This window comes from Ischnura elegans, chromosome 9 (genome assembly GCF_921293095.1).
Source record: "Ischnura elegans chromosome 9, ioIscEleg1.1, whole genome shotgun sequence".
Taxonomy (NCBI): domain Eukaryota; kingdom Metazoa; phylum Arthropoda; class Insecta; order Odonata; family Coenagrionidae; genus Ischnura; species Ischnura elegans.
In genome coordinates this window covers 41941911-41969901 of record NC_060254.1, presented here as the reverse complement: position 1 = coordinate 41969901, position 27991 = coordinate 41941911, and the positions used below count along the sequence as shown (strand labels likewise).

The 27991-nt window shown below is 38.1% G+C and overlaps 2 protein-coding genes across 4 annotated transcripts; both read left to right on the top strand.

Moving 5' to 3' along the window:
* The first annotated feature begins 903 nt into the window (after nucleotides 1–903).
* LOC124166087 (la protein homolog) lies at nucleotides 904–21675 on the top strand. Its single transcript, XM_046543710.1, has 8 exons — nucleotides 904–1131; nucleotides 1206–1382; nucleotides 1542–1724; nucleotides 1852–1997; nucleotides 2087–2192; nucleotides 4451–4708; nucleotides 10260–10650; nucleotides 21332–21675. Exons 1-8 carry the CDS (start codon nucleotides 1069–1071, stop codon nucleotides 21400–21402), a joined length of 1395 nt encoding a protein of 464 aa, XP_046399666.1. The 5' UTR covers nucleotides 904–1068; the 3' UTR covers nucleotides 21403–21675.
* Nucleotides 21676–21821: 146 nt separating this feature from the next.
* LOC124166086 (early growth response protein 1-like) lies at nucleotides 21822–27762 on the top strand. 3 transcript variants are annotated; one of them, XM_046543709.1, is made up of 4 exons: nucleotides 21822–22268; nucleotides 23719–24042; nucleotides 24574–25540; nucleotides 26186–26415. In XM_046543709.1, exons 1-4 carry the CDS (start codon nucleotides 22209–22211, stop codon nucleotides 26260–26262), a joined length of 1428 nt encoding a protein of 475 aa, XP_046399665.1. In that variant the 5' UTR covers nucleotides 21822–22208; the 3' UTR covers nucleotides 26263–26415. The 3 variants fall into 3 exon arrangements, with proteins under 3 accessions (XP_046399665.1, XP_046399663.1, XP_046399664.1); XM_046543707.1 differs by lacking the exon at nucleotides 26186–26415 and adding an exon at nucleotides 26484–27762 and having other exon boundaries at nucleotides 21888–22268; XM_046543708.1 differs by lacking the exons at nucleotides 21822–22268; nucleotides 26186–26415 and adding exons at nucleotides 23063–23576; nucleotides 26484–27762.
* Nucleotides 27763–27991: the final 229 nt, after the last annotated feature.

Sequence of the window (27991 nt, the reverse complement as noted above, 5' to 3'; positions counted from 1 at the left end):
AGAAGGAAAAGTATCATCTGTGTCTTATGCGTGAATCCGTCGAGATAGTGAAAAGGCCAAATAATTTCAATATGGAGGATGAAAATGACCTTAGCCGCATAAGGAGAGGGTTCCTGGCTCTATCTAAGGGCCAATGGCTATTGCCTTCTGTGAAAATTCAAATCGGATCAACAGTGGGTTAACGAAACCTACATAAGATCGTGACGAGAATGGTTTCCCTCCCATTCTCTTGAAAGCGCCCCAGTAGAATGAGTGAAACATTTTACATATGTCAGTGGCGTAACTATGGGGGGAATGAGAGGATAGATCCCCTCCCAAGGCCTCAGAGAAATATTATAAAATATTTAAGACTATTGTCTACATTTGATGTATAATAACTGCATCCGGTTAAAGTTTAAGTGTCAAAATGATGTAAAGGCATATTATTTTTCAAAATTTTTTCTGGACACGCATTGCTGGAGGGGAGGTAGCTCCCTCGACCCCCCAAAGCATATTCCTAGTTACGCCACTGGAGTAGATAATGTTACCTAAGCAGCATTTCCCGAAAGCAACCACCAACATTGATGGATGTATGCACTGCCAACGGTGAAATATTTTTACTGATATTATTATTACCCTTTATTATTATTATCGTTGGTTAAGCCCGCGGATTACCGATACCTTGATTCAAAATCGCGCTGTCGCATGAATCTCTCTTAAAAGACTCCAAATCACAATAAATATGATCATCACAGGCCATTATTCTAATTATGTTACTCGGTCCAAATACCAAAAGTATTTAAAAAATTTTGAATGTGAATTTAGCTCCCGCATCGTCTCTATCGACACTTATTTCGATTATCCACATGTTATGCGATATATCGATCTTAGATCGGCAACCTTGCTCTTGCAACCGTTCCCCTCTGCCCACCTCTGCCCCCCACATGTCCTACGCTTCCTGCTGTTCCCCTCACGCGGTATGCGCGTTGATCATACAGGCCGGTTTTGTGTGAGCACGTGTTTTTAGGATACTCCTGACGGTTGTAGTTACGTTACATTTTCTCAGATTACATATTACGTTGCAAAGAGATGGAGCAAACAACTAAAATTCCGGATGCCGATCTTGATCAGAAGATAATTCGACAAGTAGAGGTATGGGAGTTTAAGTTGGACTTAATTGTGACAGGTATGAGCTTTTGTTCACATGGTTTTGTTACCGATTGCAGTATTATTTTGGAGACTATAATCTACCCAAGGACAAGTTCCTGCAGGAACAAATTAAGTTGGATGATGGATGGATTCCTCTGACGACTATGCTGAATTTCAATAGGTTAGCGGCTTTGACGAAGGATGAGGATACTATCCTTAATGCTTTAAAGAAGTCATCCAACAAATTACTTGAGGTGTGTTGTCAAATATTTATTTGTTATTGCTATCATTGATTGTATTAACTTCTAAAAATGCTGTTTTGTTCAGTAAAACGGGATGAACTGGGGGTTTGCCCATACACGTAAGTGGTTCCATGTCATCTCTCCCTCAAACAATGTCATTATATTCTTAAGGTCGATGAAGAGAAGAAAAAAATTAGACGGTCGGCAGAAAAGCCCATCCCGGAAATGAGTGAAAGTCGGCAGAAAGAGATCCAGTCGAGGACAGCGTACTGTAAAGGATTCACTAAGGAGAATGCTACGTTGGACAAGCTTCTCGAGTATTTCAGCCAATTCGGTGCTGTAGACAATGTTCAGGTATTGCATTATTCTTAGTTCCCTTCCAAAGACTTCTTGGGCATTAGATCTCGTTTTTTATTCAAGTAGGTACTATGGGTATTTCGAACTACTTGTAATTCTAAGATTTTTTATTTTCAATTCACAGATGCGGACGTACTTAGACAAGGCTACTAAAGAGTACATATTTAAGGGGTCTGTGTTCGTTGCGTTTTCCGCTAAAGTAGATGCTGAGAAGTTCATGGAAAAGGATTCTGTAGAATATGATGGCGTGAAGCTCATTACGAAATGGCAGTAAGTATTGATTCTTTATATTTAATCATTCGTATTAAATGTTTCCACTCCATGAACTGCTTGTTTGCAATTATTTTATTGTTATCTAGGGAAGATTACCTGCTTGGCAAGAAGCAAGAGAGGGAGGAGAAGAAGAAGGTGCAGAAAGCCAAAGTTCTGCAAGCCACTAATAGACAGGGTGGACAGAGAACACAGGTGAATATCATATCATTGTTTTTAAACCATAGGGATCGTCAACAAATTATTTTTTGTATTATTTTTAGCACCCCTTTCAGAGAAAAACTCATCTTTTCTCCCTGTTGTTACACTTTGTAGTCTTTTTCTAATGTTTCTGGTGAAGTGCAATCTATAGTGCATTTTTTACCATTACATCTAAGCAATTTATCTTCTGTTTGTGGGATTTCATTCGACATTTTAAAATGCTATTCGAAGGGCTCATAAGGCTTAATTTTTAGGCAATTTAGTACGGTGGTAGTTTCAAAATAAATCAGTTAGCATTGTAATCATCTGAGGTGTCGTGTATACATACAAATAAGGGACACCCACAAAGACACTGCAATAAAGCTTTGATACTAAGCAACTTCATTTTCTGTCCTATTTTTATTTAATGCATAGGCATGCATAGAGTTTTGCTGGTAATTATTCGGATGTGCCAATTTGCCATGGTGAAAATTTGATTTTGCAATATTTTTAATTTGCCTCAGATCACCATCCCCTTGGAGCCAACTAGTATTAATGTTAGTTTTTTTATATCGCACATTGTAACCTTACTCTCGTTGAGGAAACTGATCTCGATTTGACGTAATATTGCATCAAGTTTCTCAAAGAATGGCTTATGTTTGGTCAAATCAGAACATGGGTATCACTCTACAGTGAGTGATATTAAAGCAAGCTCGATGGATGCCAGCATTGGTACTTTCTATGCATAACTACAATTCCTTGCTTCAGCCAAGTTAAATATTGGTTAGTTCATTTATCAAGTTTACTAACCAGAAATGGCTTTTCTAGTGTGTGTGTTATGTGGAAAGAATTAACTTGTCCTAGTATCTCCTTGCTTAACTGGTTCAGAATCATGTTCCCACGTAAATGTTTTATATGTAGTGTCATATTCATGTAACCACATTGTAGGATTCATTGGCATTGGAGCAACAGTTCAGTCTCAGCTATAAAACATTCCACAGTTATTTGAAAATATGGCCTCTTATGTGGAATTGTTTCTCATGTTTCCATGAGCTGCATTTTGTATTTTATGCCAAATCATAGGAACAGCTGTACTATCCAGTGGTATCTTTCAATGCATAAACATTACTGGAGGAAATGTATTTTCCATGAAGTAAATAATAAAAGTTATGAAAAATATTTTTGTGAATTTCCACTTCTAATGCTGCATTTTGACTACCTACTATACTCTATTTCTGGCTACTGGTTCCTTGATTTGGCTCGAAACTTTCAGAGCAGAACATAAAAAGTTTACTTTGGTTTTTATTCTGTCATTTGGATATGGAATCATTTTGAGCATTGGAAGATGTTATCTAAGAAAGTATTCTTCAATAAATGCTTTGTACAGGACTTAAATTATCGTAAAGAATGTTTTCAATTTTTATATTGAGATCCCAGAATCGTTATAATCCGTGTGTAATTTCGTATGTAAACAAATCACACAATTCCTAATTTACGTATAAAACTATATTGAAGAATTTTAGATATTTTGAATGTTCGAAAATTGTTCACTCTTTCAAGGAAACTTTAGAAAAAACTATTTACAGTAGAACTTGAGTGCGTTTTTGAAGGGACCACAAAAAATGTACGTGCTACCGAGGAAAAGATGTAATGCAGGGAAGTAAATATTGTATTTATCTTAATATAGTCACCCCCCCTTTTTTTCCAAAAATGCCTGTGGTAAAAGTAAAGGGGGACTTCATTCAAGCGTATTTTTTTAAATTTATCCCGAAACAGAGGCCTAAAAATTAAGGGGGGACTATATTCGGAGAAATGCTGTAATAGTAATTGGCATTATTGCAATCTGTGGAAAAGTTGTCATAATTACAATTGCTTTCCGGAGTTCTTGTAGGATTGCCTTCTGAACTCTTTTCACTTTTGAAATCGAGAAAATTAGCACTAATCTGCCAAAACAATACATTGTAATTACAATACAATTACCCAGAGACGATTACATTAAAAGATCGTCATTCTCCAGTGATTTGTCATGCAAGCATTAAGAGGTCAAGTTAAGCTAAGTCATTTCTTCTGTTGCACAGATTACTCTTAAAATTTGACGATAACCTTGATTCAATTGGTTATTTTTTTTTAAATCGTATAAATTGGGTAACATATTCTTTAATCCGGGCAACAGTATTACACATTCGTTCTAGTGATAATGAATCTTAAATATTTGAGGCTGTAAAGTATCCGTAAGTAATGCTGACAGTGGAATTTTGTGTAATTTTTTTCAGAATGAAGGTAGCAAAGACAGTGATGAAGAAATTGAAGAGGAGGAGAAGAGTTCTGGTTTCCCTAAGGGAGCATTGATTTACATGAAAAATGTTCCCAAAACTACCACTTGGGAGGATATAAAGAGTGCGGTTGCATCAGTCTGGAGAGAAGGTGCCAAGGATGATGAGGAGAAAGAAATTACTGTAGCTTACGTGGATTACCGAATGGGTGATGGTGAAGGATGGATCCGTTTGGGTGCAGCTGATACTGCTCTCACTGTAAGTCGGAAGTCGTCTTGTTAAACCTGTAACTTAAATAACCTCTCTCTCATAGTACAGCATACTCCCAATTATCCGGGCTAATGATGGGGAGAGGCAGCACATATAATAAGAAAATGCGAATAATCCAAACTTCCACTTAAATTTCATGTTATTTTCATAATTCTTGTGAACCAGATATTTTAACATTATTTTTGCACATTGTCTGCTCCCCGGAATCATTTACCGCTATCTTCAGCCGACCGCAATCTTTTTAGTGGCAAAAATGTGATTGTACTCGTATTCCTACTGCTCCGTGTAATGCCCGGTTTCCAAAAACCGCACACCCGTGTCTGCGAGATCACGGATTCAGAAGATTGGTTTGCACTAATGCTTCAAAACCACTGCCCGGCATCAGTAACTACAACGTCAGGCACCACTTTGCGTAGTCGCGTCTCGTGCGAGTTGCCTGGTATGCAACTGCTGCGGGATGCAGTTCGGTGATCATTGGATGGGATTGTGCACTGTGATGTTTAGATGGCATAAACGTGGAGATTCTGTGAAGGTATTCGCGGAAGGTGAACGCGATCACCACAACGTGCAGTAGCGGTTATATAGGAAACCAGGACTTAAGGCAATTTGTCTATGCAGGCGAGTGCTATGAATCATGCTATCTCTACTTCCACTTCCCCGCTGCCTACACTTCTACTATTCCTTTCCTCTCCAGTTTGACCTTGACTAGTCACGGCATAAATAAGTCAGAGTGCGATGAAATCTCCGGTTCCTTTGCGCCATATTCAACTGAATGTGAGGCCACGGCAATAATTGTGCATTTGCAATATAAAATTATAGATTGTAGACAACATTTATTACAATTTGCGATTGGTTAACCATTGAAGAATCTAAATTCAATCAAGAGTTTTTCCCACCGCTGATCGCTGTATGCTAGAGCAGACGTCCAAGTTAACTTAAAACATTCCTTATCAAAAAGCAAATAGAATAATTTTCTTTTACGAAGAGGATCCTGATAGAAATACAGTAAAACCCCTTATTTACACTTTTCTAGGGACCCAAGAAAAAAAGTGTGAATTGCGGGAAAATGCAAATAGCGGGAAATAGAGAATTTTCACTTTTATTCATATACTGGCTTTGGAAATGTTAATTTTTTAATTGTTCACTAAGCATTATTCCATAACATTGTTTCCCTCAGAAGCACAGTGTTTTTGCTGGCAGCAAAAATTGAAAAATAATCCTGTTTTGTCTGCATTGAAAACATCTTTTGGGCTGTGACCCTTCCAGAACTCTAATATATTCAGATTCTTTCCACTGAGTTGCTGTCTCTTTGTTAACATCTTTGCTTTCACCACTCACCATCTTATATACAAGACTGTACCTATTTTTGAATCTATCCAACCAACCATTATTATAGATGCCATGGAATCTTCGATTCCCAATCTTGTGGGGAAATACTTTTTCTCAAGGGCCTTTGAGCCTGTTTACACAATACATTAGCACGTACGATTGTAGGCAGGGGCAGATCCAGGATTTTTTTCTGGGAAGGGCACAGAGGGCCTGACAGGCAAAAGATCTTGTTTAATTGAGATTAAAAGCAAGATATAACGATGACTTTAAACAATTCTCTTTATTTTTATATCAAAGTTATTCTTATTGAATTAAATGATTAAGCCTCCTTTAGTAATACACAAAGCAAAGCAAACGTAATGGTGACCATCAGGCGGATCCGGGATTTCTTTCTGGGGGGCACAAGCAGTGCCATATCCAGGATTTTGTTCTAGAGGGGGGGGGGGGCACAATGATACCACGTCATACAAAAGGAACGCAATGATAACCGGACGGTATTAAAAATCTTGCATATTTTTTAAGTGTCTGGGGGGACACGTGCCCCCCCCCCCCAATAGAGCCTCCTATGATAACCGTATGCAAATTTTGTCTATTTTTTTAAGCACGTCCCCTGCCCCTAAATCCGACTACGAATGCATGAACCAAATTTGAACAGGTTCTATTTTCTGTTCATGCATACGCACAAGTTGGGTGAATACACGGTGCATTTTCGTGTTCATAATTTAGACATTAACTTGTACAGGTTAATGTACTATGTAAACAGGCCTTTAGATGACACCATTTGCAGGGAAATTTGATGATCTTGCACCTAAAAACTATTCTTTTCGAATTCGTTCTATTTCTTCTTACCTGGAATTCTTCACATATATTCTCTTTTTTGATAAATGGCCGCACTGGTTTGCATATTTTACAATGGCATCACAATTTTTCACCACGGTATTGAATGTTGAGACTGGGAATCCGATCGGATTGCCAGTCCCAACATTCGAGTTGCTTCGCCAGCGTTTGAATCGATGCAGGTTCCGGTGTGGGAATCGACTAGCTCTAAAATTTTCATTTTCTCGTCAATTAAAAATGTCCGTTTTTCACCTCGAATTCCCATTTTCAAGCCGGATAAATTCTATTTCCTGTACGAATTGAGGGTTACTTGGCAACACACGAGTGTCTGAACTACTCCTCGGCGATCAAGTGCGTAGTACTAACTGTCTTGCGACTTCATAATTTTTTAAATTTACAATAGTTTGCGATACACTGCTACTTGAATGGGATAATTTAAGTTAAAATAAGTTTTTTAAGTATTTAATTAACCCATAATTGCTACGCAACTGTTGAATGAAGTCAGCGCAAATGATCACAGTTGTCGGTCAAGTTTTATAGTTACGGCATTTATCACGTTTCATCACGTCTGGTTTCCTTTCAAACTCTCGTATCAAATTATAGACTACATGATTACTGTCAACATTCCTTCAGGAGTTCTTGCATTATAATTGTTACATAGCTCGATTGCTCAAAACACCTACTTTCGTATCATGAATCTTTTCGCCGCTGACAGAAAACGAGATGACGTAGTTCAACTTTCCGACGTTAGTGGCGTTCTGTCCCGCCACATTCAAATTCTTCCCGAAAATAATTCTTATTATGTCTCTCTCTCTTGGATTTTTAAATAAAAATGCGCGAAAGGAAGCCAAAAGACAGTTTTTATGGGCTGATATGCACGATTAATTGTTTTAGTACGCAAATAATTTTTTTTTAGTCGGCACGTCGTGGTGCACATGGCGGGAAAACGAAAAAAACACGGCGTAAATACAGGGTTCTATTTACATTGGAGAAATAGGAAATATGACGGGACCCAGAAAAAAACTTGCAATTTGCGGGAAAACGTAAATTCCGATAACGCAAATACGGGGTTCTACTGTAATATGCCTGGTGTAGCCTTACATTTAAATGCAAAAATCCTGGTGCTTTTGCATCAGCAATTTTTTTAACCCTTTCATGCCGGGTTCCTTCACGGAAAGTTGGTTTTGGCTGTACAAAGGCTTTGAGCATTTCTTTTTCGCCCTGTACGGAGTTGTTTCTCGGCAAGGAATTGTCCAGTTAGTCGCTTCCTCCACTTAATGACCTTGCATAGTGGGGTGCCGGACCCTTTCCTCAGCAACTGGGCAAATATAATCCTCAACCCTTTTCCCAAAGGCAGCCCATCACGTCGTACTTTTGCGGTCATTTTAATTTTTTTTAAATTGTTGCTATTGCAGCAAATGTCAGTTCATCAATGTATACCTTTTATTTTGCAATGCCTATAGAACTTTTAAATAAAGTTCTATGGTTATTTGTAGGGTTTTCAGCAAAAGGGCATTATATCATAGACCAACAAATACTCTAAAGGGAATGAAATCTTTCAATACACCTAGCATACTTCTATGTATTAACGATTTATAATATTAACATATTTAATATCAATGATGCCCAAATTCACTCTCTCCTCATTCGTGTCTGCCCTCCACGAGCATGCAGATGTACACTGCACAGCAAATGTACACTTAGAATGTGGCTAACAGAGTATCGTATATTTTTAGATGTAAATCAGAACAATATCGCTCCTATAAATTTGCTAGTAAGGTTTAACACTAACATCTAACCATAGGGTCTCTTCCTCCCTCCTGTTCTTTCCATCGCACAGATTCTACACATATTCCTTCCATCTACCCAGTACGTGTTCTCGCTGGGTTAACATCCTCCCATCAATAAAAATCAAAAAATCAATATGAAAGACAGTACAAGCAAAAGAATGGTTAAACAATTTAAAGGTATGAACAATCAGAAAATTTATTTCCCTTATCTTCAAATCAAAAATGTTTAAGTTTTTATAAACTTAAGGTTTCTCCTTCTGGAGGCATATTCCCGACCAACCTCTGCATTCTCCACCCATGCAGCTTACCTCATCCTCAAATTCGGAAACTGAATGATGATGACAGCAAACATCATTTCCCTGACTGACATATTAGCGGGGAGGGGATGTTGAAAACTGTATTACAGGGTAGAATGTTAAGTAGACAAGGGAGGGGAAGGAAGAGAATGAGATTTTTAGATAGATTGAAAGAGAGCAGGCCTTACAATGAATTGATGAAGGCAGTGCTGGAAGGAAAGGGAGGCTCCCAGATTACTTCTCAAGTACTCCATGGAAACCTACCTTAATCGGTAGAATACTATAATAATTGAAACGTAAACTCATATCAGGATTCTTATTGGAATGGCTGGCCAGTTTTCCTGAATAAGTATGTCATATGTTGCCTTCAGATGATGAATCTACATTGGAGCTACTATAAGAATTAATAGTTAAGGCTTATAGGAATACATGATGACATCTAGCCAAGGAATGGGGCAGCTAATAAAGAATTGGTGACATAATTGGGGGAGATTGTCGTTGAATGTATGTTAGCAACTGAAAAAAGAACTCTCTTAGAGATATAGATGATTTTGAATAATGATTTGAGATGATATGAGTATTGGGAAAGAAAATGAATTAGCCAAATTTCAACTTTGGGACTCAAGAGATAAATATTTGGTCTTAAGTTTTACTTTACTTTTGAGGAGACTTATTTAGCAATAATGCTTATTAAAAATAATAGTGATTAATCTCATCGGAATGTCATTTTACTCATCTCTCATTTACACCAATCACAGCTTTTAAGTCATGTAGTCACTTCAAAATGCAAAGCTGTAGTGGCCAAGTTATGCAAAAACTTTTTGTTTAGGTAGGCACTTGTTTCTTCTCAAGTATCTTCGAGAATAATAAAGGGAGATTGTCACGACTTCTTTATTGCCGCTTCATATACAAACTTTTCAGTGTTACACTTCTGTCCATGCTAAAGAGTAGCTTGCCAATATCCTCCGTTAACAACCTTGCAGTTTTGCTTCCATTGCAAGATCATTTCGATCGTTAATGGACTGATGTCATTTTCAGGTGGGTAAATTATCTTCAGCCCTTCGTCCTTTTTGTCTTAAATGTTTCTTGTGGATTTGATGCTACACCCTCTTACAAATCCTTAATCTTAAAAATTAATTAGCTGGCTTATACCAAAGGTGGATTTTTCTCTGACCTTCCTACCTTGCCCTTCCCTCATTGCACAAATCACCTCATCTGTTGGTTCCCTCCTCTAGGTACTGTAGTTTACCAAACAGTTAAAATAATGTCAAACATTTGTGCTTTCAGCTACTTCAGAGGGCCAAGATAGTTGCAGAGAGCAATAAGATATCAGAGAAGACAGAGCTAAAGAAGGAGGAGAAAAATGAGGACTCGGGAGGGAAAGGTGATGCCAAAGCAGAAGAATTAAATGGTGTTGAGAAGGACAAGGAGCCGAAAAAAGACGATGATACAGATGTGAAAGAGGGTGATGAAAATGCTGCAGCAGAAGAGAAGAGCAGTGAGGAAGCTGATCAGAACGTGTCAACCTTAGAAGTGCCTGATGGTTCTGTGTGTATTCGTGCTTTGCAAGGAAGTGAAGAAGACGAGTACTTGAGTAAAGTGAGAGAAGAAAGAGATAAGAAATATGAGGCATCCCACAGAAACAGGAGGCGTGGCGGACATGGTGGAAACAGAAGGGGTGAGTGAAGCATGCCTTGATATTGTCTCTTATGCCCGTTTGGCGAATTCGAGTGAACAGAGTCATTCAGCCATGTAACATCAAGCTGAAGCCCCAAACAGAATAACATTCACGTGAGAGGAAACCCCTCTGCTGGCCCTCAGTCCCGCTGCTTCCCACATGCTCTCCTTTCTATTCAAGGGTAGTTTGAAGCAGCTAAGGTTTTGTTGGGACAGGAGCATGAATGCTGGCTTGATATGCGAATGCTGGAAAAATGGCCGTGGTCATGTACCTCCGTTATTCTGCTGGCATTGTCAATCTGGTTGCATTTTCTAAATCATATTTGTTTTTCCTGTTGAACGAATTGCATGTCAATATACCATAGACTCTCATTAATGTGATCAATCTCATTAAAAAGTTCTCATTTTTACGAATTAAATTGTTGGTCATGACCAAAAGGCTAATCCAATCTATAGTAAAAGAAACATTATTATGAAATTACGGACCTCGGTCCCAGTGGTTACAAAAAGAACTTCATTACGAAGTTCCACGGATAAGCAATGGCATTTAGGTGGTAATACGCTATGTTATAATCATTGTGCTACGTTTCAGATCTCTTCGTGCTCTATGTCCTTGTGTCAAATATGGTTCATTTTCAGTAGGAGGTACTTCAGTATTTATTTTATTCCCAAACCACCAAATACAGCTATCATAGGCCATTTTATATAGGGGTATTCAACAAATGTAACAATTAAATGTACACAAACAACCATGCGCTGGATAAGGGGAACTTACCCAGGCGGAACTCGCACCCACCACCTCCTGTTTGGCAGGCGAGGACTTTACCCCACTGCAACTGAGGCCGGCAAGTTAGAATAAGTTTCATTATTGTAGAATCATGGTGACCCATTCATTACCGCTAATAAATTGGCCATATATAAAAACCTCTTCTCATGAACATACAATTTACGAGCTTTCATACACATGCATGTTCTAAAAATTAAAGCATGCCGGAATTTTCAAATTTGGTGTCTTTAAGAGTTGGAAATGCTTAAAGGAACTAGCACTTATGGCACAGTCTGCACCAAGTATCAATTAATCTGTTCAGCATTTTGCCCATTCATCCTTCCCGTGGGTAGCAAATTTATTTCAGGTCCAGCCATGTGGCACGCGCAGCTAATTAAGCTACTCACAATCATGAGTAAGGTTATGCAAATTGTAATGCAGTGTTGAATTGTACAGTATAACCACACTTATTCTTGCCTTGCTTAGGTTTATCAACTTATAGACTATTGGTATGTGGAGGACTTACTGTATTCAGGAAGAGATCGATCCTTAATTGCATCATTCTCAGCCAAGGAGTTTGCGTTTCACACATGGACATCTTCGACGCTGGATGTTCATGGCAATGGGGGGACCACAGGATGCTACCCAATGAATTTGGAGAGCAAGAGCTAGGCAGTCTAAATTATGTTTTCCCATGGATTGCTCAAGGAGAGGACTTCAAAGCCAATCGAATATATTTACGTATTATTTTGTAAGAAATTTGCCTCTTTAGTCCCAAATAATTCCATAAATTGCCATTAATGCTTAATTTGGTTAAATTGTAAGATGCTACGTATTGTCATTTCAGATCCATAGTTTCTCAATTAAATTTCCATTGAGCAATCCTTGGTAGATACAATTGTTCTACAGTTTAATTACAGTTAAACTTATTTAATTTTGCATAAATGGTATGTTATGATTGAGGAAGTGCTGGGATTAATGGCATTTAGCCTCATTCAGCCCCATTCCTCAATTGATAAAATCAAACTAATATGCCCGCTTTTATATAGGTATTTATATATTTTTAAATAATGGTGTATATCTTACGCATGACTCTGAAGCCATTCCTCAGTGTGACTAAAAGTACAGGAAATTTTGGTAAGGTATTTTTTTCCAAAGATTCATGCACAAAACGTTCTTATTAAGGATGAGTTGGTTCTTATTTTATTTTCGGTTTTCGGTACTGGTCTGGTTCTCCCCCATTAGTTCTCAGTTCTCGATATGTACTCGGTTCCTAGAATGACCTCTTATAATCTGAATTAATGGCAAATTTAAATGAACAACCAATATGTCACATAACATCAAGCAGCCACTGGTTCTTTCTTTAGGTTATGATTAAAAAAGTTGAACAGTTTTACACTATCTGGGTCTAATATATTCTTTTATTTGGCAGAAATATTGCCATGAACAGACATTCACAAAAAACAGTAGTGGTCAGTGTTGATTTTGAAGGGCCGTGTGGAATATGCTTGGAGGAGTTTACATACTGCATATCATCAGAATCAATAGGGAAAATCCCTCAACACACAGGTACAGCGACACCATGGATAAACTGGGTGACCGTTAGTTAATTCCAAATTGTAATGCAGTGTTGCATTCTGCAGGATGACAACACTTTTCGATGCCTTGCACAGGTTTATCAACTTACTATCAAGCTCTTGGAACGCATCTTGCTGTTTATGTACATGATTCAACCGCAAGACCACTCTCAGACAAAACTATTTTCCACCGGCTGCCTTTCACAGCAAGGCAAAGGTCGTCTCATCTGAATGCCACCTGAATTCACGTGAATGGCTGCCGACGAAAAGGAAGCAGACTCAATGTAGCATTGTCTGTATTTCATGCCCAATGTTCCCACCGTGAAAACCTTAAAACCGTGAATAAGCCGTGAGTTCCGTCCACCATGAAAAAACCTGGAAATAGCTGTGAAATTCGTTGTAAAACCTCTCAAACTTGATTGTAGATCTACGATTGACGGATCAAAAGAAAAGTCAATATATCGATCATATTACAAGGTCAGTCACAGACACTGTCTACGAATTCATCTGCACATGTGTATTCGAAGCGCAATTATTGGTCCGTATGATATGGCAATGCACAGACCTTAAGGCTGTGATTGGAAGACCGTTAACCAAAGTGATCATTAACCCTGGTGAGAAATCGGACACCTCTTCACTTCCCTGTCATCCTTCATTTTCCCAATCACAACCTTTAGCCGGCCCTAAATTTTGCTAATGATAGGCGACGTCATAAGAGCACTTTCATTGCTGCATTTGCATTTCCGGCATTATCGCGTTTGCTATATTTTTAGTTAACGTGCGGCCAGTGATTGTTATGTGATCGATAATTCTTCCTAAAATGGCTTATCTATAGACCGTGAATTTGACGCAATTTAAACCGCGATAACCTGGAAAAAAACGTGAATTTTATAATTTAGAGTGGGAACCCTTACGCCATAGACGGTGCATTGCCGGGCCAAATGGGCGCCGTGCTGTCAACGGTGCGATTCAACTCGTTTGAAGACGTCCATAGAGACCGATAGTAAGTTGAAGGAACGGCTCCGTGCCGTGGATGGTGGCAGGCAAAAATTCAGCTCGTTTGAAAGTGGCATAAGCGGAGGCAGCTACGGAAATGTTACAATGTTCGTGAGAGCGACAAACTGACGACGAACCCTTAAATGGGCGTGTTAGCGAGCCATTTCGGCTGCAGACCATTTCATCTTTGGGTGCCAAATTCAAATCCTCGCCACAGTTCCGAGCCAGTTCCAAAGTACTGACTTTATGGGACCGGTTCTTGATACTGGTTCCACACCCGAGAACCGGGTCTGGAACTGACCCATCTCTATTTCTTATGATCCTCCTGTTTTTCGGTCCTTGAACTTTGTAATAATAAGATTTTACTGTGTACATATTTAATATCATGTGCTATATTATAGTGTGTGCCTTCATTTTATAATGTTAATGTATTTATTTCCTCTTGCTAATTGTGAATCTCATGACAGTTAGGGGTTTAGCTCTTGGAAATCGCAGCAGTGGTCCACACGTGCAATCAAGCCCATTAAACAATATAAAAAAATAATCTGGATATGCTTAATTATTTGATTTTCAACTGCATGTGCTGACTTGACTTGTCTATACTGGTAAAAATGCATTACACACTGTCTATGTGACCAGTATCAGTGACCTCTCATGTTGCCAAGAATGTAATGCTGAAGGCTATGCTCATCTTTTATGGAAGACATGTTTTTGAGGTAAAAATTCTTGTATTTTTTGTAACATAGCCTTTTTTACTTAAGATGTACTTGCATATATGCAAATTTATTGTGATGGCATTTATAATTGATACTTAGTTTGTGCTCAATTATTTCTTCAAAATTCTGTGGACAGGTGAATGCCTATAGAATCCTGTTCTCATAAGATGCCATCAGAAAATTATTTTGGCGTTATATGCAAAGTTTGTTATTCCATGTTGAATCCAAATAATAACCTAGGAAATCTGAAGGTTATAAACTGAAGAATTGCTAATTGCAGTTGTAGTGAAAATTTAGGAAATATTTTTAGGAAATCAGGAAATATTTTTTTCTGTGTAGTATACGTAACTTCGATATTCATGAACTATTCTACACCTCAGAAATTGAACTCTACCTTTTGGCCATTTAAGAAATCAATGAATGGGTAAAATTTAATTTTAAAAAGCTATATGCAATGCAAAGACGTTGTTCACTATAAGAAAAAACAGGTGCACCAATCAAATATTTTTCGCATGTTCTTCTCCACTCTTTCGACCATAGATGTAGAACAGTAGTTAATGACTTCATGTTGTAGTTGAATAAAAAATAAGTAAAAGAATGTATTACACAACCTAATGGAGCTTAGGCAGAATTTCATGAAAATACTTAAAACTTCAGTGTTCTACTGTTTTTTCGCTGATAGAAGTGTTATATTTCATGATGCTCAATCAAAATTCGTAAACTTGAAACAGACTTATACAGAAATTGCGTCAGACTTACCAGCGCACCGCAGAAGCCTTCGCACCAACAGAAATTGCGTATTACAGAGTAAAAAAATAATATTCAAGAAGTTTGCTAATGGTAGTCTGCTTTGTAAACTACAGCATTTCTATTTAATTGATATCGCTTGAAATCAATATCTCTACTGTGATAATGAAATTAGTGAAATATGTTACAATGTCTATCATTGTAACATATTTCACTTATTTATTTGTTGAAATTCAATTACTATATTGCATAACCATTTGGGCAGTTGACTTTGGAGTGAATTTTGACTACCATTTCTGCGTCATCCAGCACCGCTTCAAGGCCCCTAACATTAGCTGTATGAGCAATGTGTCACGGCCTACTACTCCTCCCTCATTACAAGGAAAAATTCCTCGTAAGTTCTGCAAAGCTGAGCAAAGGTAGAACATCGAGCTGCCCAAACTCAATAGTTCTCAAACGGAAAATTTTGCGCGTCTGCATATGTATTTCATCAGAAACATTGAGCAGATTATTAAGTTAACAGAGGTTAGACTTACCCTTAAATTTTCCAACAAAATGAGCTTTACACATACATTTTAAAAATATTTCATCATAGGGTAGTTTCCTTCATCAAAGAAAACAAAAGGCATTGATTGCGATTCGTTACCCACCATTAGTGTATTCATAATACACAAATTATTTGGTTTTTGAAATACCGGTTTAGACGAATGGCAAGGGTCAAATTTTATCCTCATTTGAAAAAGGCCAGATTGGCGCCCATGCGATTCCACTCCACGTGACGTCACAGGGACCTAGTTTCTACACGAGAGGATAGGAGTTATACATCGTCTGAGGTTACAAATGCATGCATGAGGCACAGAGCTCAGGGAAACATGTCTTAATAATCACCTATTAAAACTGGCTAAGGTTGGAAAGTTTTCTTCGTTTGATAAGGTATTAATAAACCTTCTTTAAGCCAAGCGCTACCAGCCAGCAAGGTACTCAGCTACCCGCTAGCATCCTGCGTCCTATCAGCGCTCAGAGCCTCGTTCAAGGTCACCTCACAAGGCGGAAGGGGGAACCAGAAATGCGTCGCACGGACTTTTTCCCATCATTCCTACTTACGTGTCGCGTTTTTGCGCGCTTGAAATTTTTCACTTTTCATTTATTCGCGAAAAATAGGTATCGTCATTTAAAAATCTAAAAGCGTGAAATACGTACTCCAGAAGTAATAATCTTTCGATTTAGGCAATAAAAAAATAATAGGAAACCACCCTATTATCATGGAACTAATGTTATTTCGAATTCATAGAAATATTGGACTGTTTGTGTTTTCCGCTGCTTATTTAGTCCCTACTTCGAACTTTTGATTACTTTTAGCACTCAACATAGGTTTAGGAATAGAGTATATCTCACAATCAATTATTCGAGGTAATTTCGCATCAGAAATGCAGTTGTAAGACATTTATGTTAATTTGCATACTAATTTTTAAAATCCCCTAATATGATATCCAGTGTTGTCGCTGTAAGTTCAAAAGACTTTCTAACCAAAATGTAGCAAATAAAAAAGGAGTTGCTCATTACCTTTACCTATCAATGAAGAAGTTTTATTCTTGTAATTACATGAATTACCATTTATTGCGACATCTTCATTTTCTGGCCGAATTTCCAGTGTGTATTCTCTATTCAATGAAGAGGAATGATGAAGTTTTTTTTTACCATCCCGTGAATTATAGTGTGTGGTCAAATTTTTCCTTTGCCTTAGTAAATAATATATTTCCAGTAAGCTACCTAATGCTTACAAAAAATTTACCTCATATACAGCAGACATTTTCTTTTCACTTTCTTACGAAGGATTTACTCCCATGATTGTTGCATAATTGTAATGTGTTCAAAGATGGACTTCTGAAGCAGTCTATGTAGCAAAGTGAAAGTAAATGAGTTTAATTGTGGATATTAAATACTTCGAGGAAAATGATTGACACAAAAACGGAGTAGACAGGTAAATGACTGCATGGTACAGCATGTGTGTTTCAGAGAAGAGGAGAAATACGCAGGAATTGATAAAGAAAGCTAGCATCGAAGACCAGATATGAACAAAAGAAATATTCGCTAGAATTAAAAGAAATAAATTCGAGAATCAATTGATTGATTGTGCCTGAACGAGAAATTCACGAAGAAAAATATATCAGTCCATAAGATGTATCAACTTGTTGCTAGGAAAATATTAATAATAATTCAATTACTATGGAAAATTTCTAGATAAAATTCATTCTCTTCTATTTGCTCATAAGTAGATGCAAATTCCATTCCTTTCCTTGAAGTCAAGTTCCTTTCCACCCATTCAAATTTCCGTAATCTTTCCAGTTTCCTAAATAGCTTTTCAATAAAAGAAAATCATAATACTTTTCTGATTCTCATTTTATGTCAGTTTATAGAATTGAAAAAGTTAACGCTTAGTTCAGATACATCTATTTTAATAAAGATCTAATTTTTAATTAATGTTGTTAATCAAATATGTGTTCATATAGATCATCTTTGCGATTAAAAATCAAGTTTTAAAGAAATTATGAAGTTCAGAAAACTCTATTTACACCTCTCATTTCACTATGAAAGAAATTGTTTACTGACCAGATTAATCAATTTCTTTGGATAACTACACGAAAGAAATTATTGAACCTTAAAATGGCCATCGCGTATTCTGATGCCTAAATAAATTCGGCTTCGCACATATTTTCAATTGCAGTATGTTCTAAAGTTGTTCCAATATAATCCTCGGGAAACTATTATTGGGCGTAGAATATTGAGCAAAGCATTGCAATACTGAACTGAAAACAGACAATTGATTTCTCGGAGGTGGCTCAAAAAAGTGCTTTCATTCTGCTGTGAGGAATTCTGTAGGAGTTTTCTCTTGAAGGGGAGAAGGAGCGTAGGCCGTGACACATGCACATGCAGCTAATGGTTAGGGCCTTGAAGCGGTGCTGGACGACGCAGAAATGGTAGTCAAAATTCACTCCAATGTCAACTGCCCAAATGGTTATGCAGTACATATAGTAATTGAATTTCAACAAATAAATAAGCACATAAGAATTTAATAGCCATGCAACATCCTATGGACCTTGTGATAGGCATTGTTAAGTTGTAAGATCAGAAAATGTTTATAGTGTGTGTGTGTGCAGCATCAAGTCATCAGTCACTGGGACTTGATCCGTGGAACCTCTGATTCGTAGCATGATACTTTACCCACTACACCACCGGAACGATTGGATTCTAAGGCAGTCTCAGTGCCCAATATGTCGGCTCTGTCCACTGATGTCCCGACGAGAGTAGATTCCATTCTAGGTGAGTCGAGGGTGAAGCATACTTCGGAGAATATGGCAAACAATTCGTAGCTGGATCTTTTGCGCCTTATCTTAATGTGATGGGCATGATTTTTCCCCCATATAAGGGATATATTGCTTTTAAAACTCCCGGTTGTATGAGATCATTACAAGGGCAAAATTTTGGAAGCCAAGAAGTTCCTGAACTGGCCGCTCTCAGACGCCAACGAGCTTTGTATTAGTTTTATCCGCCACTGTACATACCATGAGTCCTTCCTACTTCCCTTCATCCATAGAAAAAATCCCAATCCATTACAGGGCCCTTCTCTAGCCTTTAAATAGTCTGATTCTGCCAAATTAAGAGTACATCTCATTGCGACCTCAAAAGCAATTCTCTAGATGCGTATAAATCAGCAAGTATGCTCGGAAGGTATTGAGCCCAGCAAGCACTGTATCTTACCAGACCAACTGACTACCTTTTTTATGGCCCTGTGGTGGGGTTCCTGATGGGCAGAGAGTCAGATAGGAAGGACGTCATGAAGGGGGTGGAGAGGTAACGTTATGGTTGTGGATAATTGCGCAAGAGTGAGCCGAAGTTGTGCACCCTGAAAGAGACCCCACTTTCATCCAGTTTACACGCTACGATCAGGGAAGCCACCAACTTATATGATACACTTACTCCCTGATTAACGTTTTATTTGTCCTGTGAAAAGTGAGTATTATTTGAAGCACTACTATTCAAGTCATGGTGTTTCTTAAAGACGAATGTTTCGGAGCTTAATTTGTTCTTGAGTCTAATGCTTATCTATAACCTATTGAGCTATAGGTCTTCTCCTGAGCTATTTAGAGATGTGCATTACATATGCATACAAACATTTCTATTAATATAAAGTTCAAATCTTTGTATAACAATGCTATAGCATTTTAAATTCCTTGAAGAGTAGCAAAATGAAGAAAATTAAACTATAAACCTCAGATTGATCATTACAATCAAACGGTTATGTTACCGTATGTCACTTGACTCTGTGGTAGTAAGATAACGATAACTCCACTGCAAAAACCCTCAACAACTGCCCACCAAATCAAATCTGCTCGTCTAGGAGCCCAACGATTCGAATCCGCTCAGCTGGCATTGGTAGGGGGTTAGTATTTTTCTATTTTTGATGGGGTAGTCAAAGGCTTCACCGGAGATGGAACCAGGGGCTCTTCATCCAGTAGCCTAGCTCTTTGCCCATTCGGTAACCATGTTCCACTGGCTATTTTAATAAGTAATCAACTCAGGCTTAACTTTATTTGTTACTAGGAATTGTAAATTAATTCACTTCCCTTGCCATTGCATACCAATATAGATTTCTAAACACATTGTACCAGATGCTGAGGCAACTATTTTGTAAGGGAGTTATGACATATGAATTGTGCCAACTGGATTGTATAATTTCACATCTGATAGATTTTTGGTGATGTTGAAATAACTTTTGGAACTCCAACTAGTAACATCTTCAGCATTTCTTACTGAAGCAAAAAATTTAGCCGTTTCAAATGTTAAAATTTGAAACGGCTAAATTTTTTGCTTCAGTAAGAAATTTAAATTTTCCACAAGGTCCTCAAAGCCCTCTCCACTCCTTTAACGGCTCCTGTGTCAATGCACGAAAGAGTGTGGATTTAAACCCGGTGGTGAGCCGATTACAGAGTATTTTTTATATTTTCTTTAATAAATCAGGACTAAAGAAGAACGCTACATTCGCGATCAACCAGCCGTGTGTCGTATCGTTTAAAAAATATTCTATTATCTTGTAATTTTCGTTGTATATTAAGTAGGTAAATTATTGCTACCCTATGCCAGTTTTGCAAATTTGAGAATTTTACTTGTTTTTTTTTCTTTTATTTTAATGTGTTGTTCTATATTTGAGGTAAGACATTTACCTGCTAATGTCTAACATGTATTTCCTGAATATTTCAAGATGATAGAATACGTTTTTGAAGAAAAAAGAAAAGTACGACCGTTTGAAAGGAAATGATGCTTCCTTTTAAATATACCTTCGTTCTGAAAAATTCTATTGAACACGTACGCCTTATTCCATCAACCATTCGACGAGGCATAATGCGGTACACAATATTTGTTTGTTATAACAAGGAGGGAGTGAGTTATGAGGAAAGTGAAGTACGTATATGATCCTTCCAAATGTGTTTTTGCATCGCTAGCGAACTCATATTTGCCTGGCGTGTATTTAATGACGTATGTTCGGGGCCGCCTTCTATAGGCATTCTGGCGATCTTTGCCTGGAATCGATCGCCCAGCGTAGACCGCGTTGTGGTCCTTCTTTCCAATTCTACTTCTCTACTCAAATGATGAGATGCATCGCTGTCGCTCTTATTTTGAAAACCACCCTGTAGCTATGCCACTCGTGGTAGGTGTTGATAAATTCGTCGTGGAACAATGTTAATGTGTGGTTACTACAGTGATTTTGAAAAGTCCGCTGACGATGCCTCCCCTTTCTTTATTCCCCTTGTTCGCAGGGAAATATTTTGATGCACACTTACGACTTGACCCTTGCTAATGGTTTGTTTTGTTTTCTTGCAGGACGAGGAGGCCGAGGTGGGAAAAGGAAACACAACTGGGAAGGGGGCCCAGCCCACAAAAGACGGCACTAGGAGGGGTTGAGCGAAGAGTTGTTTTATGTATTATGATTTTAGCTCTCAGATTCCATCGCTAGAACCTAAGTGGATTTAAAAAAAATTCTTTTGGCTTCTCTAATGGTCATTTTGTGTGAGTGTTTGTTATGGACTTTTGATTGGACGGAAAGAAGATTGATTGAAAAGGTAATCTTCGGTTTTGGTCGCGAATGCTCCCCTATGAATTTGCAACGGAGGCTATATATTTTGTACTTTTTATGTACCTGTGTAAATAAAAGTCGTTGAGAGCAACTTCTTTTATCTTTTGCGTGGATAAAAACCCTGTGTGTTTGTTCTGTGCGTATGTGCGAGAATATGCGCTAGCTGTATCGACCACCTCAAACCACTGTAAACATACCATGACGTAAGGCTAGTGACGTCATCGAAGCGATCACGCCTTTGGGGGTGGTGTACAACCTACCCTGTCATCCTCTGTCCACGTGAACAGCACGCATCTGATCACGAGGGCAGCGTGTGGCTTGATAAGAGGTTCCTATTGGGCGAAGTAGCCAAGCCCCCGTGTTTCATTGGCTCCTCCTCGGTTTCCTTGAGGCCCACGCCCCGCGCTCGCTGGATTCGTAAAGAGAATGCCTACCGCATCGCAAGGAGGCGTACTCCAGTGGGCGCGTAATAAGTGATTTGTGTTTTTTCGAATATCTTACTGACGAGAACCCTGGAGTAGCATTTTTCGTGTTCTTGGCGATTGCCGTGTGTGAACTATTTCCTTTTTGTGTTCCTTCGGGCTTTTTTTATCCGGCTTTGAGTGATATTTTGAAGAGAGAAGGATGTCTGCGCCTTCAGATATTGTATTATCACCACCTTCCACTCCACCCCTGCAGTGCAATGTGAGTATAAACTTTATTTTCACACATTAGGGCAATTATTAGCTATAATTGTCAAAAGTCGAGCGTGCTACGTGACTGTTTTGTCCGGTTCTCTCTTTTCTCGTATTTGCCTACGTGAGCGAGATCAAGCTTGAAATTTCGTATACACAGTGGTCGCAATCTTCGGAGAAGTATTGGAAGGATTATTTCTGTTCATATCGTAGCCTAAGTGACCTAGAGTTTCAGCATTATTCTGTACTACCACCCGTTGTTGATACCTTTAAATATTTGCTTGTCTTTTAATATGGTGATGTTTTGTTATGCTAATGTTTTTTTTGCTATTAAAGTTATATATCGTTGGCAATATTTTGTAACAGTATTCAAATTAGGAATGACGGCGCACTGTTCACCCATTTCTTTTGCGACTATCCCGGCCATGTGTTCTTTCCGCAGCGCGCTCAGCTGCACAACACGCCGTGTTCACGTGAACACCACGGGAACAAAGGCGGGAGTGGAGGGGGTAGGTTGAATAAACTGGGGAAAGGGGGCGTGAATCGTAGCGCATGAGCCGAGGGTTTCTCCGGGAATTGCCCTGACGTAGAAAAATACCAGGGCACCGGCAATGATTTCTTCGTGTCAAGCTCACAACATAATGCTTTAAGAAGCCCCTTACTTGTAGGAATGTAATTTTCTTTCGCTGCAAAGCGTCATGCTATATTATTGACTCAATTCTGTTTTTTCCTTGCTTTTAAAAATCTGATATCTTCGGTGATTAATTTTTCCATTTTACTGTATTTAAATTACTTCTATCGAATTTATGCAATTTTTAAATCTGCAATTATAATTTTTGTGAGCGTACTGATCAAGGCAATTATGTGGTACGCATGTCATTCAGTTTTGTTGCGGAATAAATTAGCAATTCGTAATGTTAATTGCGTGATACCGTTAAACGTTTCTAGCTATCCGCTTCGGCTTGGTAAAATGAGATAAATTTTTTAATCACGTTTTTCCAAATATTTAGAGGATGTCAATCTTGTGTGTCAACGTTCATCACCATGATCCCTACTAATTTGTAATGCAGCCAATGATTTTAATGAATTATCGTTGTAGTTTATCTTTAAATGTAATAACGTTTACTACAACGATAATTCAATAACCGCGACTCACGTATATCGTTGTAGTGTTTTTTGGTAACCTAGGTAGCCTGTTTTTGAGCCTCTCAGAATCCATTGTTAAGTAGTTTCTTTGCGATGAATGTGTCCCACACGTCCAGTTCGCGTTGCGGGTTGCATAATTAATATTTTCTAAAGTCATCTTGGAACCCTTTCAGTTAGTGGTTTTTCTGTACATATTTTTCTAATTTATGCGCCGTTAGTCCTTGTGAAATGGAATTATTTTGGGATTTCTACACTGTTATACTATTGTATTTGAACACCTTTTTGACCGGCTGTTTAAACTTCGTTTGTTGCAGGCCTACCATGATTCGGTTGACTTAGAGGCAGTAAATACCTTGTTGTCTATGTCACATTTTGACGGCCTTCATGGAAAAAAGCGTGGTGAACTGGCTGCATCTTGTGGATTTGGAGGAGAGGCATTCGTTGGGGATGGTTCTCATGTGTCATCTTCAAAAGTGAAGCCAGTAACTGAAGAGAAAGACATGCTGTGCTTGGAGGGTGATCACATTCATGTGGGAGGATTCTTACCGACTCCTCAGCCATCAGATTCCGAAGGCGAGTGGGATACAGAACCTGAGTGCAAGAGGAGAAAATTGTCAGAATCATATCAGGTGCCAGAGGTGAGTGCTTAACATATCTCATATCCTTGTTCTCAGAAGCTATTGTAATTTTAGGGGAGCGGTATTAAGGTGATATATATTTAAGTTATTTAATGAGGATATTTTTAGGTATATTCTTCATACCATACCTATATTAACTTAAATATATATTGCTTACATCTGAATTTCCATGGAGCTTGGTCTGCATGTTTTGACATTTAGTTTCAAATTATATGAAGTCCTCGTTTCTTTCACAGCTAATAACTTTAGCTAGGGGGGTATCAGGCTGTTATTTTATCATTTTGAAGTATTGGTTTTAATAATGACAGTACTTGTGGGTTTTGGTAGTTCACAGTCAAATTATTTATCAGGTTACTCTGTTTTTAAATGTTTTGGTGAATTTTTGTTTCATATTGAATTCATTAGACACTTTTTTGGGTTTGTGACTACACAATATTATAAGAATAATAAGAAACACCCTAATAATTAGGGTGTTTCTTTTGGTTATCTTATCGTTTTTAGTGACATCTAATTACATTTTCTTATTTCCAGTTAAGCTCTGCAGCTACACCACCTCAGTCTCCAAATCCAGGGCAAACAGCTGTTACGTCGATGCCAGTGTCTGTCATAATGAGAGCACATCGAGATGGCACATGTTCTCCATCTGTTAGTCCTCATCAGCCTTTTTCAGATTGTGGGGAAGTAGTTAGTTGCAGTAGGAATTGCTCCGATGAGACTATGCATCCATTTCCACCGGACAAATGTATTAGAAATATGGCCAGTGTTATTGAAGATAAAGTATACATCACCACCAAAGACACAAATAGGAATGTTGTACCAAAATCAAGTAATGCATCAGTGATTGCACAAGCAGATTCAGTGTGTTTAGGGTCTTCAGTCCCTTCAAATGGGGTTGGAAATCACATATCTGTTGTTACCAGCAAGGAGTGCAGTGTTAAGCCCTCCTCAGTTGCAACAAGTCTCATGAAAAGTATTAGTGAAAGCGTCAGTCAGGTAAATCAGGTTCCATCATCAGTGTCAAGTAAAGGTAATACTCATCACTACAGTCAACCCATTGCAATTGCCCCAAAATCAACTGTGATTTCTAGGACTGTGTATCCTACTCAGGCTGTGATTGTTGCCCCAGGCACAGGTACAAATGGAACTGCTACTCTCATTCCAGCCCCAGCCCTTATCCCAACATCAACAGGTCTAGCACAGTTAGTTTTGACTGAAAGGGGACAGCAGGGTAACTTACAGAATAGCAGTAGTCGGCTTGTTTGTTCAAAAGGAAAGTCATTCACTTCATTCCTATTATCACCAATAATCATCTCACCTCAAACCAGTCAAGTGCAGGCGAACGTCAGTCAGCAGTTGTCTGGAGATGGTGTTGGGCCTCTCAAGGATGGCCAAGCATCATTGGATCCAAGGCGAAGAGTATATGGCTGTTGCTTTGAGAACTGTGGGAAGAAATACTTCAAGTCATCCCATCTGAAAGCTCACATGAGAACTCATACTGGTATGTTGTTTATTTATATATTCTTTAATTTACCATTTCTCTTCATTGCTTTTTTGGGTTAGCTGCGTCGGAGTTGAGTTCTGAGGTCACATCTTCAGCTCAGGTCAGACCTGATCTGAAGATGTGACCAGAATAGGCCATGAAACGTCATCGGAACTTAACTTCATCACAGCTAACCCAAAAAAAGCAATGGAGATAAATGCAATCCAGTGCTGTGAAAGCCTCAAATAGAAACTCTTTAATATACCCTTATTTGTCCTCTTAATTTGGCTAACTCATTTTCAGATGAATTTAGTTTGAGTAGTGAAGAACAAAATTTTTCCAAGTCAACTTTCTTAGTTAATAATATCAAGTATGTCCATCGTTTCTGATCTGATTCAATCAATGGTGATACTATTAGAGATATTTCAGAGGCCATGAGGTAGGCTGTGAGTCATGAAGTACCTATAACAGACAAGTGCTTGAATGCATGGCTTCAAGTTCAATTTTGGTGCTCATTCTCTTAAAACCATTGCCATGGGACTTATTCATTGTGCATTGACGGGAATGATACATAATTTTGGAGTTTGTTCAGATTTGTAGGGAATTGATTTTGTACTGTAAATGTAGATCAATTTAGTAATTTTTTTCCTTTATTTACCCCAGCACAAGGTCATGTCCCATTGGCATTCTATAGTCTTGTGTATCCTCCACCTTTAAAGAACTTCTCTGAAAAGCCCTGACTATAGTGGGTATGTGAAGTATTTTCTGTAATTCTTCTTTTTTTGTGATCTTATAAAAGCTGGCAAGGTTTTAGGTGATTTTTTAAGCATGATAATAGTAATGTTTGATTCATGTTCCCATTTCAAATATTGGACCTAATGATAAATTATTTGGATTGATCTCATATAAAGTTATTTTTTAGTTGATATTGTCTAATTAGTTCCTTTTTGATTCTCCATAGGTGAAAAGCCATTTGCTTGCCCTTGGGATGGCTGTGAACGTCGATTTTCACGATCTGATGAGTTGTCACGCCACAAACGAGTGCATACCGGGGAGAAGAAATTTGGATGCCATGTTTGTGAACGGCGCTTTATGCGTTCTGATCATCTAGCTAAGCACATTTTAAGGCATGCAAAAGACTCTAGAAGGACTGGCAGCATTTCATATTGTGAGAAACCACAGGTTGTTGTGGATGATGGTAGGGTTGTGGAAAATACTATAAAGGCCTTTGGAATAGCTTGTCCCCCTCTCAATTCTACAGTCTCTACCCTAACACCTTGTTCCACTACGCTTCAACCCTCTCAAGTTACACATATTACTGCAGCTCCAGTTGTGGACTTACAGAGACAAACTGTTGTAGCTAGGTCTCTTGGACTTTCTGGTATCTCTTTGTTATTGCCAGCTACAAGTGCACAGGTTTCACAGTTGACTGCTCTGCAATCACAGTCTTCTGGTATTGACAAGCAACCAAGATTTGTAGTTGCTCATTCACTTTGAGTCTGAAAAGTCTGGTTAACAATCTTAAAGAGGGTGCTTTTGTGTTCACTTTAACACGTGTGCAATTGTAACTATTTTAGTACCTAAACCAACCACTTATGCTTGAGACCATGTCATCTCTAATCCACATTAGTCATTAAATTTCAATGTATAAAATCCAGGCTATGTTCTACTTTGTAAAAATATCATGCTTACATTTACTGGTAATTTGTATAGGAGTGCTGCATTCCAAAACTGATCTGTCAACCTTGACATTCCAGAATATTCAAGACTTGTTTTTTCTGAATCTTGTTTTGAATGTGATTATATTTTCTTCAAATTGTTTACAGAAACTTAAAAAAGATATTGCAAAACTTTTGGATCTATTTTGTAGCTGAATAGCATGCTGTATATTCAGTTCAAGTGTACGGTTGGATAAAATTATCCCAAGGTACTACGTATGTCTGTGATGTTTTAATTATTGCACTTAATATTTATTTATATGTTCTTGTGTCTTTACTTCGGCATTGTGTGATTGTTGACAGCATCTGAATTTATTTTTCTTCAAGACTAGAGGCTGCTTGAGTGAAGTCACTCCTGTCTTTCATGTGATATAATTGTTAATGATGCTGGTGAAAAATATGTTCCATTTTAATTATTGAAGTTTACTGTGTGAGAAACTTTTATATGCCTTCTTAATAATTGGGTTATGACTATTGTACATGAAGTACCTTTTTCTCATGTAATAAATGATTTTATCATAATTTTGAATTTCTTTCTTGAGTGCTAGCCCCGACTATCACAAGTTCAGAATGACATACTTGAGCCATTCAGATAACTACTTAACTTTCTCTCATTTATTTGAAACATGTTAATTAATGTCGTCACTAAAATGCATGTTGATATTCCACCACATTTATGTAATTGCTTGTATTTTTTAAGCATGCGCCGCTGCCCTTAATCTTTGGTGGCCATGATATAAGACATCTGTGA

Excerpts from the sequence above, each read along its gene's own strand:
- LOC124166087 (XM_046543710.1), top strand. The coding sequence starts at position 1,069 with ATGGAGCAAACAACTAAAATTCCGGATGCCGATCTTGATCAGAAGATA. Across the intron at positions 1,383-1,541 it reads CATCCAACAAATTACTTGAG|GTCGATGAAGAGAAGAAAAA; the intron begins GTGTGTTGTCAA and ends TATATTCTTAAG. Across the intron at positions 2,193-4,450 it reads AGGGTGGACAGAGAACACAG|AATGAAGGTAGCAAAGACAG; the intron begins GTGAATATCATA and ends AATTTTTTTCAG.
- LOC124166086 (XM_046543707.1), top strand. The coding sequence starts at position 22,209 with ATGTCTGCGCCTTCAGATATTGTATTATCACCACCTTCCACTCCACCC. Across the intron at positions 22,269-23,718 it reads CTCCACCCCTGCAGTGCAAT|GCCTACCATGATTCGGTTGA; the intron begins GTGAGTATAAAC and ends CGTTTGTTGCAG. Across the intron at positions 24,043-24,573 it reads AATCATATCAGGTGCCAGAG|TTAAGCTCTGCAGCTACACC; the intron begins GTGAGTGCTTAA and ends TCTTATTTCCAG.